Source organism: Pongo pygmaeus, chromosome 8, assembly GCF_028885625.2.
Source record: "Pongo pygmaeus isolate AG05252 chromosome 8, NHGRI_mPonPyg2-v2.0_pri, whole genome shotgun sequence".
NCBI classification, from domain to species: Eukaryota; Metazoa; Chordata; class Mammalia; order Primates; family Hominidae; genus Pongo; species Pongo pygmaeus.
This window is the reverse complement of record NC_072381.2, coordinates 88,540,896-88,553,336: the sequence shown is the minus strand read 5'-3', so window position 1 is coordinate 88,553,336 and position 12,441 is coordinate 88,540,896. Positions and strand designations below refer to the sequence as shown.

At 34.1% G+C, this 12,441-nt stretch overlaps 1 protein-coding gene across 4 annotated transcripts in view; it reads right to left on the bottom strand.

The window, feature by feature from the left end:
• Nucleotides 1–12,441, bottom strand: part of PCDH15 (protocadherin related 15) — a 1,016,126-nt gene that overhangs the window by 394,934 nt on the left and 608,751 nt on the right. For all 4 annotated transcript variants that reach the window (XM_063669967.1, XM_063669968.1, XM_054435813.2 and 1 more), the window contains exon 11: nt 1,040–1,246. In XM_063669967.1, the coding sequence (XP_063526037.1) occupies nt 1,040–1,246 (207 nt within the window). The remainder of the gene's footprint in view (nt 1–1,039; nt 1,247–12,441) is intronic.

Sequence of the window (12,441 nt, the reverse complement as noted above, 5' to 3'; positions counted from 1 at the left end):
GTGTGTGTGTGTACCTGTGTATATATCTCTATCTGTCTATCTATATCTGTGTGTATGTATACCTGTGTATATGTCTATATATCTATATGTATATATATACACAAAACATATGTATACATATTTATGCAGTGAGGATACTGTGGTAGTTCACAAACTCAAAGGAAAATCTTTGGGAATTAGAATACCTCTGGGGAACTTAAAACTTAAAAACAGGGACTCAATGGGACACTCTTTTCTGTGTGTATCTCTCAGGCTTCATTCTCTCCCACTGATAATTGGCTTTCTCATGATATCAGCAAATGTGGCTACAAAAGCTTCGGATTCAATTCCACTTTTCTAATACATGATGCCAGTCCTTCAGCCCTTCTGTTCTCCATTGTAAATTCCCGGGAGGATTCTGGCTAGCCTGGTACAGATTTTCTGTCCCTTTATAACATTCACTCTGGCTAAGGAGGTAAAGTGTTCTGATTTGCTCAGCCTGGACCATTTCCCACTCATGTAGATAGTGTAAGTACAAGAAAAACAAAAGACAATGATTTGCAGAGTGCAGTGTTAGCATCCACATAGTCATTGGCAGAAGTATGAATGGGTCAGCTGCCTCAAATATATTTTATTTAATAACGATGCCCTCAGACTTGAATAAAAGTCTCTCAGAATCACAATCTAGGGGTGCTTTCATGATTTTTTACTCATGTAGTTAACACCATTATTTTTGCTTTATCAACAATTATATAAAACAGTTCTCAACATATGTTAATAAAAATATTGCCCTCGCCATTTAATAAACACCAAGTAAAACATTCATTTTCTTACATATACTGAATATCTGCAAGCTGAAAAGGAATAGTTATTGAATTCAAAGATATTTTTAAAAAATATCCTTGTTTTGGAATTAAATTATAACACTAAAACTCACTTATAGTGACTTAATTCTATCTTCTCTAGCTTATGTAGCCATATCTTTGTCATATTTCCCATTAATGGAAATATAACATGAGATTTGTTACACAAACAAGAGCAAAATATGTATTTAACTTACATCTTCTATGTCCTTGTCCAGAGCTACTATTCTTAAAGGTGAGGTCAAATTGAGACTGTCGGAAATGGTTGTTCCCACTGGGGCAGATTCCAGGATATAGCCTTGATAACTGGGCATTGTAAAATATGGGCTTTGATTGTTTTCATCCAGTATTTCAATGTGTAGACTGGCAAAGGCAGGAAGAGGATGACCATTGTCTTGTTCAGCCTAAAATTGAAAAGAAAAGAAAATATTTAAAAAGTATATGTCGTGCTATCTTTTTGGAGTTTCACTTTTCATGCAATATATAGGGTTCTCTTTTTAACTAATATCATTACATAAGGAAAAAATACTTTAAAGGGCCATTTGAAAATATAAACGAGGAAATGAAAATCCAGAGAGGCTTAATTGCTTCAGTCTTCTGTTTTAAAACCCAGTGTATATTTTAAAAATTCACTGTAATAAATTATTATTATTATTATTATTTTTTTTTTTTTTTTTTCTGAGACGGAGTCTTGCCCTGTCGCCCAGGCTGGAGTGCAGGGGAGTGATCTCGGCTCACTGCCAGCTCCGCCTCCTGAGTTCACGCCATTCTTCTGCCTCAGCCTCCCGAGTAGCTGGGACTACAGGTGCCCGCCACCACGCATGGCTAATTTTTTGTATTTTTAGTAGAGACGGGGTTTCACCGTGTTAGCCAGGATGGTCTCGACCTCCTGACCTTGTGATCCACCCACCTCAGCCTCCCAAAGTGCTCGGATTACAGGCATGAGCCACCGCGCCTGGCCAAATTATTGTAATTTTTATTGAATACAGTAGGAGAGGTAATTGTGTTTAAATACATTTAGTCAGAAAATTGCAAATGGAGATTTGTACTGAGTGTACCGCTGATAAAATATTTAAATAAAAGACAGAAAAAAAAGTAACACAAATAAAGATCATATAGACTTTGTCTCTTCTGTGTCTTCTCATTTTACACTAATGTTTAAATCTCTGCTATGGTCTCTGCTGTTGTACCCCCCAAATTCAGAAGTTGAAATTTTAACCCCAAAGGTGATAGTATTAAGAGGTGTGGCATTTGGAAGGTGATAAGGTGGTGAGGGCAGAGCCTTCATTAATGGGGTTAATGCTCTTCTAGAAAAGGGTCTAGAGAGCTCCTTTTCCCCACCTCTCACCACGTGAGAACAAGTAAGAAGGTGGAACCACCCTCTATGAGGAAGTGGGCCCTCACCAGAAACCAAATTTACAAGAGTCGAATTTCTGGCCTCCAGGACTGTGAGAAATAAATGTTCCTTGTTTATAAGCCATCCAGCTTATGGCGTTTTGTTATTGCAGCTCAAAGAAACGTAGAAAATTCCCAAATAATTCATAATTCTATATAAAATTAATAAAGTTATATTTATTGCCCACTGAACATCCCCAAAAGCTTCTTAAAAAGAACAGAAATAATAAATTTCGTTGTAATGTTGTAGATACTGTGAATTGCAATATTATTTAACTAGAAATGTTTTTCAAGTAAAATTAATATTCTTATGTATAAATTTTCTTTTTTTTCCTCCCATTAAGTTTAAGAAGTTGATAAAAATTTCTATTTTTAATACATTTTCTTACAAAATCTCTACATGGTCATGCTGTGCATAGGAAAATACTAACCATGGATTTTCTGTTTTTTAAAAGAATATACATTTTATTATATGTGTATTGGAAGTTTTAATTTAAAGGAAGATTTCATCACAATTGACTTCTAGAAAATCTCCAACTTTTATGAGAAAACATGGATATAATTTAATAGCATATACATTTATTAAAATGAATTCAAATTCTGTCTTTAATTTTTGTTGATATGTTTCTCCATTGTAAGAACAGTTGTATTTTGAAATCAATTAAAATGAAAAGAAAATACTTGATATTAAACTCTGGTGTGCTTTTCTAGATAGATAGTGACAGTACTTTATAAGCAGCTCAGCTAGAGATTTCTGTTAAAATGTAAGGAAAGAAATTTGATCTCTAGAAGACAATTTTTCACTTCCTTCTAATAGTAACGTAACGTTTTCATCTGCTAAAAAGGTAGGTAACAAACTACAGTGATAGTGGTAGGGACTGCTGACTTTTCACCAAGAAATATCACAATATATTTTCCTTCATATTATTCATTGAAGATTTGTTGAAATATTATTTATGCCTATTACTAATGTGAAATTATGGTAATTAATAAAATCATAGTGAGTTAATGTCATATACTGCGATTAAAAAATTATATTTGATTTTTAATATATTGATATCTCTAAATAATATGCTAGATTTTCTTAGTAATATTACATAGTTTATCTTAGGCATTTAACTTATCATTTGGCAGCAGAATGTCAAATTAGTCCATGGCACAAAACGCTTTGAGATCCTGCTCTGCACTAAGAAGAACAGTACTGGAATAATGTTTGGCCCTGTCTGGGATTATGTATCCATCACACATAACCAGGCATGATGCTAACACCATCAGTATGGATGAGGTCTTTCTGCATCCAGCAGTTGTGATTAATTTGTGCTGAGCCATGGATGTTCTTTTAGGAGCTCCCTCTGTGACATACATCAGGCTTTCTGGAGACAGCTGACCAGGGCAAGAGGTACAGTCTACACCTGGAAAACATTGTTTTTTCATTGTTTAAAACTAATTGGTCCATATGGGCTTCCAACCCAATGACCTTGAAATGAATCCTCTGCTTCACTCTTACAGGTTCAGAGCAGTTCATATATGCAAGGCATTCTGAACAGATTTTTCTCTCTCTCTTTTATCTCTCTTTTATATCTAATTATTCTAATAACCAGCATGTCATATCCAGGACATAATAATGCTATGAAAAGTCATAGATTCTATAATTTTTCCTCTTTCCCCAATGAACACACACAAACACACACAATATATAGGTGGTGAGGAGGATGAAAAAAGCAAAATTGTATAATAATAAGCTTACATTTTACATTCAGATCATATATCATTAGTTTTTACTGCCAGCTGTGAAGCCAGTAAAAATATGTATTATTTGCATGGTGAAAACAAAGTGATTCAATGAAAAGAGAAATAAAATTCAAATTAGATCTATGAAAATAATCTAATTCTTAACTTCCTCATATCTATAAAAATAACATATAAAGGCTCTGCCCATTTTTACTCTAATATTAATTTAGAGTTCATAATGATTAATATTTGTGGATTACTACTATGTATTTTGTTCTATTTGAGGTGTTTCAATTTGCTAACCAGATATCTGTCTCCAAAGCCCACTTTCTTTATGCCATTTATCTGTCCAGATGTGAAAATGTGTATTTTTGAACTAATGGAAAAAAAGAAAGGTTAGTTTTATATTCAAGGCCACGCAGGTTGTAAGTAACATACAGAACATGGGCCCAGACTCAGGTCTCCTGATTTTTAAGAAGCTACACAGGAAGATTCATCATATGTTTCTCAAATTTACAGAATGCAAATGAATATTGAAAAGTAAGATAGATGGGACAAATTAGTAGTAGGAAAAAATATTGAGATAAATACTTCTGTTAAGTAAGAGTTAAAATGTTGAATTTAAACAATAATAATAATAATAATAATAATAATAAGATACTTTGCTCTTTAGTGGGCCCATGCATCAAAACTCTGATCTAATTATGTTTTCTTCCATATAATATAAATAAGGGTTCTCAAAAATCTGAATTATTCTGTTCCCCTGAAATCCGTGGTGGATGAAATGAGAAATATTTTAAAAACAGCTCAATTGGAACAAGGTGGTATTTTAAAAATCATTTACTTTCATAAGGTAACCTTATTTATATCTACAGAGTCTATAGCTATTAGTTAAACATTATATTTAAATGCTGGGTTTTGTTTGAAAAGTGTCTGGGCATGGGTCTCATTTTCAGTAATGAGACCAAAGTAAAACTAAAGCCAAAAAAAATGAAGTACAAAGAGCACACTATTTTGTTACTCTGGAAGGCAAAACATTGAAAAAGACAAACCACTCCATCTTCAATACTGAAAAAAGGAAATACTGATAATTTCTGAGCGCCTTGTAACAGAGGACTGAGACTACAGAATAACTGTTCTTGCTAACTGTTGGCAAACAATTTAACAATTTCATAATCTCTAATATGAAACCTTTCAAGTAGATTCAACAATTTTAAAAAGACAATGGTAAAGCTTATCAAATTATTTATCATTTTAATAAATTCTAGGATAGAAGAAAGAAATCATGTTTTCCAGGAATTATTTATTGTGCATCTACAGAGCCCACTTTTTTTTTTTTTTTTTGTATTTTAAATTCTGGGATACATGTGTGGAATGTGCGGGTTTGTTACATACGCATACACGTCTCATGGTGGTTTGCTGCAGCCATCAACCCGTCATCTACGTTAGGTATTTCTCCTAATGCTATCCCTCCCCTAGGCCCCCACCCTCGACAGGCCCTGGTGTGTGATGTTCCCTTCCCTGTGTCCATATGTTCTTATTGCTCAACTCCCACTTCTTAGATCTCCAGTGCTCACCTTCATCTGTATTCACCCTCCCAAGTTTTCTTAAACCCACTTCAATCATACTTTTGCCTCAGCCACTCAAAGCCAGCTGCTTTTGTCAAAATCACCAGTGCCTTTTACATTGCTAAAAGCAATATTTATTTTCAGTCCTTATCTTACTTGACCTATCTTCAGAATTATTCACTATCATTTCACGGCAACAAAGTCTCGGTTCTCTTCCTATCTTACTATTCATTTTTTCTCATTCTCTTTTAGTGTTTTCCCCTTTTCTCCCCTACTTCTTAATTTTGGAGTGGCCCAGAAGTGAGGAGTTATTCATCTTCTCTTTATACTCACTCCCTTGCTCAATCTAGTCTAATCTCATAGTGTTAAAAATGTCAGTACTATTATGACTCCTAATTTTAATCTCCAACCTGGATTTCTCCTCTGAATTCCACAATCCATATCCAACTGTGTACTTCATAACACTGCGTAAGTATCTAACAGACATTTCAGATATAAATACCTGCAACAATGAAATTCTGATTACCCTCCACAAACCTCCTCCACTCATGGTCTTTTCCACTTTAATGGCAGCTACATACTTACAGGTACTGAAAACAAGAAACTTGGAGTCACCTCTTGCTTCAGTTGATAGATACGGAAAAAGTGAAAACCACTTTTTTGAAAATTGAATTTGAAGTTCCATCTTCTCATTTCACAATACAGTATTAGTAGATTATATATGCCAAGAAATATTCTATGTTAGTAAACTTGAGATGAAAAAATAGTCTTATGTCAATGTAGTGAATTATGGTCTTACCCTACTGAAACATTAAAGGTAAATATTGCAATTTTCAAAGTTAAGGTAATACCACATTTTAATTTGGATGTTATAAATTTATGAAATATTTTTCTATATTTATAATATGCAAAAACAGAAATATAATCATATTGCATGTATAGCAAATTACACTGTTCTATGCTATTGTAAACCTAAACCTTTCTTGTAATTAGTCTGAATCTCATTTTTCATTAGATTTTTAAATTCCATGAGCATAAACACTGTAAATGTATCTGTTTCATTCACTGCTAAAATTTCGGACAATCCCTGGTATATGGAAGAAGGTCAAATATATATTTATTTTTACTTTTCTGTATTTTTAATAGTCTTTACATTAAATATTTTTTTAAAAATTAAGTGAATGTGACATCATTCTAATTCCCATTTGATAGATATTTATGGATGTTTTTTCAGTGTGTGTGTGTGAATGTACACAAAGTGGAAATTAATTAATGTGAATGTACAACATGAACACCTTAGATTGTAGAATGTCTTTATTCACACATTTTAAAGGTTTGTGATATCTGAAAGTTTACCTATGGGTAATTAATACTGATGCACATTCTTGCCAGTCTTATGAATGGGCCTCACCCAGCCCCCTCAATCATCAATTATGATTCCATCTCTATAGGGATGGTGCTGTGAACAGAATAACGTATAATCTTCCAGAAGGTTTATGCATTTACAAGTAATATTTATGCAAAAAGCCTATTTATATGAATTTTTAAATGGACAGTGGCTTAAAGAATGAGATGTTAGTTGTGACTTTGTTCTTAACACACGGCTTAGATACATTTTATTGTCAGAATGATGCAAATTGAGGACTTTAGCATGATTTCGACTGTGTGTACTCTTCCAGTCCACTCAACACATTTTTATTTATTAATTTAATTTACTTGCTTTACTTACTGAACTATAGCTTTTAATACCTAGTTCTTAGAACCTGCTTGGCCAATTTTCTCAAACATTAGATATCTTAGGAAGAGAAAAAAAAAAAGAGGGAGGGAGGAAGAAAAAGAGGGAATAAAGGATGGATAGAGGGAGTGGGTAAGGAAAACAAATGGCATTCTCTTTTCACCAGAGTTAAGGGACAGATAAATGTTAAAAATCGTGGCAACCACACAAGGCAATCATTCTCAAACTCTGATGTGCATAAAATAGAATGGAAGGCCTAATAAAAGCAGATTCCCTAGACCAGGTGAGGTAACTCACGCCTGTAATCCTAACACTTTGGGAGGCTGAGGTGGGTGGATCACCGGAGGTCAAGAGTTCGAGACCAGCCTGACCAACATAGAGAAACCCTGTCTCTACTAAAAATACACAATTAGCTGGGCATGGTGCTGCATGCCTGTAACGCCGGCTACTTGGGAGGCTGAGGCAGAAGAATCGCTTGAACCCGGGAGGCAGAGGTTGCAGTGAGCTAAGATTGTGCCATTACACTCCAGCCTGAGCAACGAGAGCGAAACTCCACCTCAAAAAAAAAAAAAAAGTAGTTTCCCACACCCTATCCACAAAGATTCTGGTTCATATGTTGGTGTTAGAGGCAAGGAATCTCCATTTTTATCAAACTGTCTATGGTGGTTATAATGTGAGCAGCATGTACTTTGACAGACATTATTCTGGGTGTGGGTACTCAAACTCCAATTTTTAGAGAATCTTTCTTTTTAGCCGTATTGGTTAGGGCTATTGGTTAGCCCTATTGGTTAGTGGACCAGTCTTTACTAATGGATAGTCCTTATTATCTGGAGCAAAAACTCCAGATAATACAGTGCATCCAAGAGCCAATGTTGTCACGCCAGAAGATTTAGAGTCTAGTAACTGAAACTGCGTGCAATTATACAATTATCAACTGTGTAGGTTCAACACCACTAAAATTATCATGTGACTCTAGCATTACCAAAGATTGCTCGTATGTCAGTGGGAATACTCTACAAGTAATAAACTCAATCTTAGCTAGTATTCATATGTCATGGTCAAATCCTCTTGACATTCCATTATTCATAATTAATTAGAATTTAGGTATGTTGGTGTATGTGTGCATGTATGCATGTGTATACACAGTATCAATATAGTTTTGGGTGTAAGCCACCATTTTTACTTTATCATTTTTAAATAAAGGAGCCTCAGATTGAGAAAAAAAGCAGACAGAAGGTAATTTGACATACAGAAAGTTTTTGGTTTCTAGTCAGAGTCAGAGAAAGACAAACGTATACAGAATGTACCCGGAAAGCAGATAATGACAACGTTCTGAGGAATAGTATATTTCTGTTGCTAGTGACTAAACATAGGATATAACACTACTATGTAATTCAAAATTTTCTTCTTCCTTTGTTCCCTTCCTGGACACCACACCTCTTGCTAAACAGCTCTTCGGTAAAGCCTTCAATATACAAGGGTACAATTTTTCCAAGTTTCTTCACCCAGCAAGGTGCAGGCTGCATATTTATCTTTATATGAGGATGATTCTGAAAAACTGGCAAATTGACTGAACTACCAATGATTCACGCATATCCCTTTATACCTTTATTTTCAATTTTAAATTCAACACTCAAGTAGACAAAGAAGATTGTTTGCTTTGGTTAATTTTGCTGGAGGGCTAAATTATATATCCTCTCTTTCTTTATGGATAGAAATTGCATTTGCTTAACATTTTAAAAATCACTTTAGACAGTTAAAATATGTTTACTTAAGCTTTCAACCAATTTATTTTTTGGCAATAACAATATTATTAGTGTATAACCTTCAAATAGCCTGACATTTGGACATGTTTGTCTTGGGATTCAAACTTGAATTACTTGTACTTTCATTTTGAAATCAAAATGTTAATAAAAGTCTCAAATTTTCCTTTAGCAGACAATTCATTGCCATTGAATTTTTTCAAAGGTGGAAAGTATATGGTTGTGGAACATATACATCTGAGTTGGTTACAGTAAAGAAAAATAGAAGGAATCATAAAACTCTTAAGAATCTGATTAAAAACATAAACATTTAATCCAATTATAAAGTGTTGCAAAAAAGAAAGAGAAAAGTAATCTATTGCTGTTAGAATCCTATAGTGGAAGTTTGTGGTTGTGTCAGGTAGAGGTAAGGTGATTAGTGACTAGGAGGAAGTGTAGGAGGCGTATGGGATGTTTGTAGCATCTTTTTTTTTTTTAACAAAAATCTGGTTGTTAGTTACATGATTAACTTCACTTTGTGAAAATTCATCAAGATATACACTTTCCTGTATGTCAGCATCATGTCAGCATTTAAATTAAAATGTTACTAAAAAAATAAGCTATGAACTTGCTCCCCAAAAAAGTATACGTAGACTACCCCTCCCTCTCCTATCACAGTAAACTAGGATATGGGCACTCAAGTCCAAGTGGCAATTTAATAACAGCTGCCCTAGGAAGTGACATGGAAAACCAACATTATGAAGATACATGAAAATTAAAGATGCTTCCCTCTTCAACCATCTGTGTTCATTAAAGATAGACCCCAAAAGTAAACTTGGCCTTTTGCACTTTCCCACTAGTGTTTCCCAAACACTGTGGTTTCCAAAGCCCTGCTTCTTATCTGCTGCCTTAAAATAATCTAAGGTAATTGTTAAAGCAAATTCCCAGGGGCTCAACCAAAATATCTGACATGTATCTGCTGTATTGCTTATTTGTTTTCTTTATTAGTTTAATTTTATCATATTTTCCTAAGTTTTCAAGTAATTTTAATATATGACTTGCTCTCAAAATTTAGCATCCAAAAATCACACATAAATCTTCATTCTGTAGGGATAGCCCTGAAGTCTGCCTTTCCAAAACGAGCATATCCCCTGGTCCTGATATGTAGAATCAGTAGTCGTTTGGGATCAGTTGGATCAGGCATTTTAGCTTCTCTCACACAGGCTTATAGGTAGCTGTTACACTAAAAAAGCCTAGGGTGAGCAGCTGAGGCCAACTCTGCTCTAGCCTTTTATGTAAGTCATTATCACTCCTCTTCACTTTCAGCAAAGTCTCTTAATTTGGACTTAGTTGGAAACAGAATGGAGGAAATTCATTTATGTAAGGGAATTCTCTGTAGGATCCTTCAGCTCACTGAAGCTCTACAAAAGCTATGGGTCCAAAGCAACAGTAATTGGTAACAGGTTATCAGGTTATATTTCCTTTGTGTGTGTGTGTGTGTGTGTGTAAAATGTCTTATGGAGGGATGACTGTGAAAAACCTGTGCTCCATGAATCAATGAACATATTATCAACTAACTAAAAATTACTAGGTTTTTGCCATTAAAAGTAATGGCAAATGCCACAATTATGTTTGTACCATCCTAATAAAAATAAGAATATCCCATTGATTCTTGACCCTACTTATAAAATTAACTGCCTTAAAACCTACAGGAGCCTCCTTTATTCAAAATTTAATACTCTAAAAATTAAAGGATGCATAAACAGTTTGACTTTAAGCCAATTTATTACTATTACTAAACATATTCAAAAACTTAAATTCAAAAACCTATAAACTTCATGAGATAAAATACAAATAACTGTTCTATGCTGTGAAGTTTGTTTGCAAGGCTATACAGCAAAAGAGTATATTCTTGGTTGGAAACAAATACATTTTTTTGTATGACAAGAAGGAAAAGAAACTTCACTAGATAGAATATAGGCAGCACATACTTTATAAAGCTTTGTAATATAACTACGAAATAATACTGACACATTTCACACCTAGGGAATATTTTTAATAAAATGAAATACTTTCTATCTTCACTTCAAGTAAGAATATGCCCATTCTGTTTATAACTTGTTACAATGAACACATGAATCCTCAAAGCTCTTGTATACCTTTCAATGACAAAAATCTTTCTTTTTGCTTAGAGCATGAGATATAAATTGACACTGGAATGACTAAAGGGATTTTGAATGATTTAAAGAAAAAATAACCTTGCCACTCTGGGGAAGACCACAGATTCTGAAAACTCTCACTTATCACCAACATGTTGAACTATTTAGCTGGTGTTTGGAATGTGAGAATCATCTTGGGTATAAACAGCAAGGTCAGCCAGATATAAAATTCTGATAGTGATAAAGGGGTAACTTTTTTTCTGTGAATCTTCCAACTTATGTTCTATTTTTATTATTTTATCCTGCCTTTTGCTTTCCAACCAGCAAAGCCATCTTATCCTACACTGAGGTCTGATCCCACTCCCAGTTTTTTCTCAACCAAGAGAAAACCACTCTAAATTACCTTCTATGAATTAGCCAACTAAAATAATGTATTTTGTAATAAGCAAATTTTAAAAAATTATCAACATAAAAATTATATCTAAATCGGTTATTTTTCAGAGCCTAGAAAGTATTGAGGGTGAGAGGTCAATGTTTCTCCACCTACAGGACTGTTCTTGAGACAAAAAATAACAAAGAGTTTTAGCCTACAAGTTTTTCCTACAAGTTTTAGTCTACAAGTTTAGCCTACAAGCTACAAGTATTTAGCCTACAAGAGAAATATGCTCTTTCATTGTTATATTTCTATGGAACCAAGAAACCTATGAAGAATGATTACTTGGGAACATATGTGTAGAGTGCTAAGGATGTTTATGTGTGTGGGGATTGCAGAGTGGGAAGACATGGCAAGGGTTCACAAAGTGCCTTTCCCTTGAACATTTTACAATGTTTGGTTTTGCTGTTGTACTCTTACAATGACCTTTGCAGACAAGAAGGCCTTGGCAAAAAGCAAGGTACTCTGATGAGAATGGATAAATTGCCTTTCTTTTTCCCAAGCAGTTACAGGTCACCTTGTGAGGAAGAAAAAAGGCCAAATAAAATGTCACCTCTGTGTGTCTTTTGTCAGTTTGTGCATTTCGACAGCCACTATATTCAACTGCTACATTCTATTTCTGTTCTAATGCTGCTGCATGAATAACGATATGAGACAAGAGGACATCATACTTCCTTTCCTTTTATTAGCTTCCATAATTGGCATAATAGTTAATTAATTTAGGCCAGTACTTAGAATTTTTAGAGACAAACCAGTGGAAAATAAAAATGCATGGTGTTCTTTCTGAAGAAACACAAATACTGTTTTTTTTTTTGTTTTTTTTTTTTGTGTGTGTC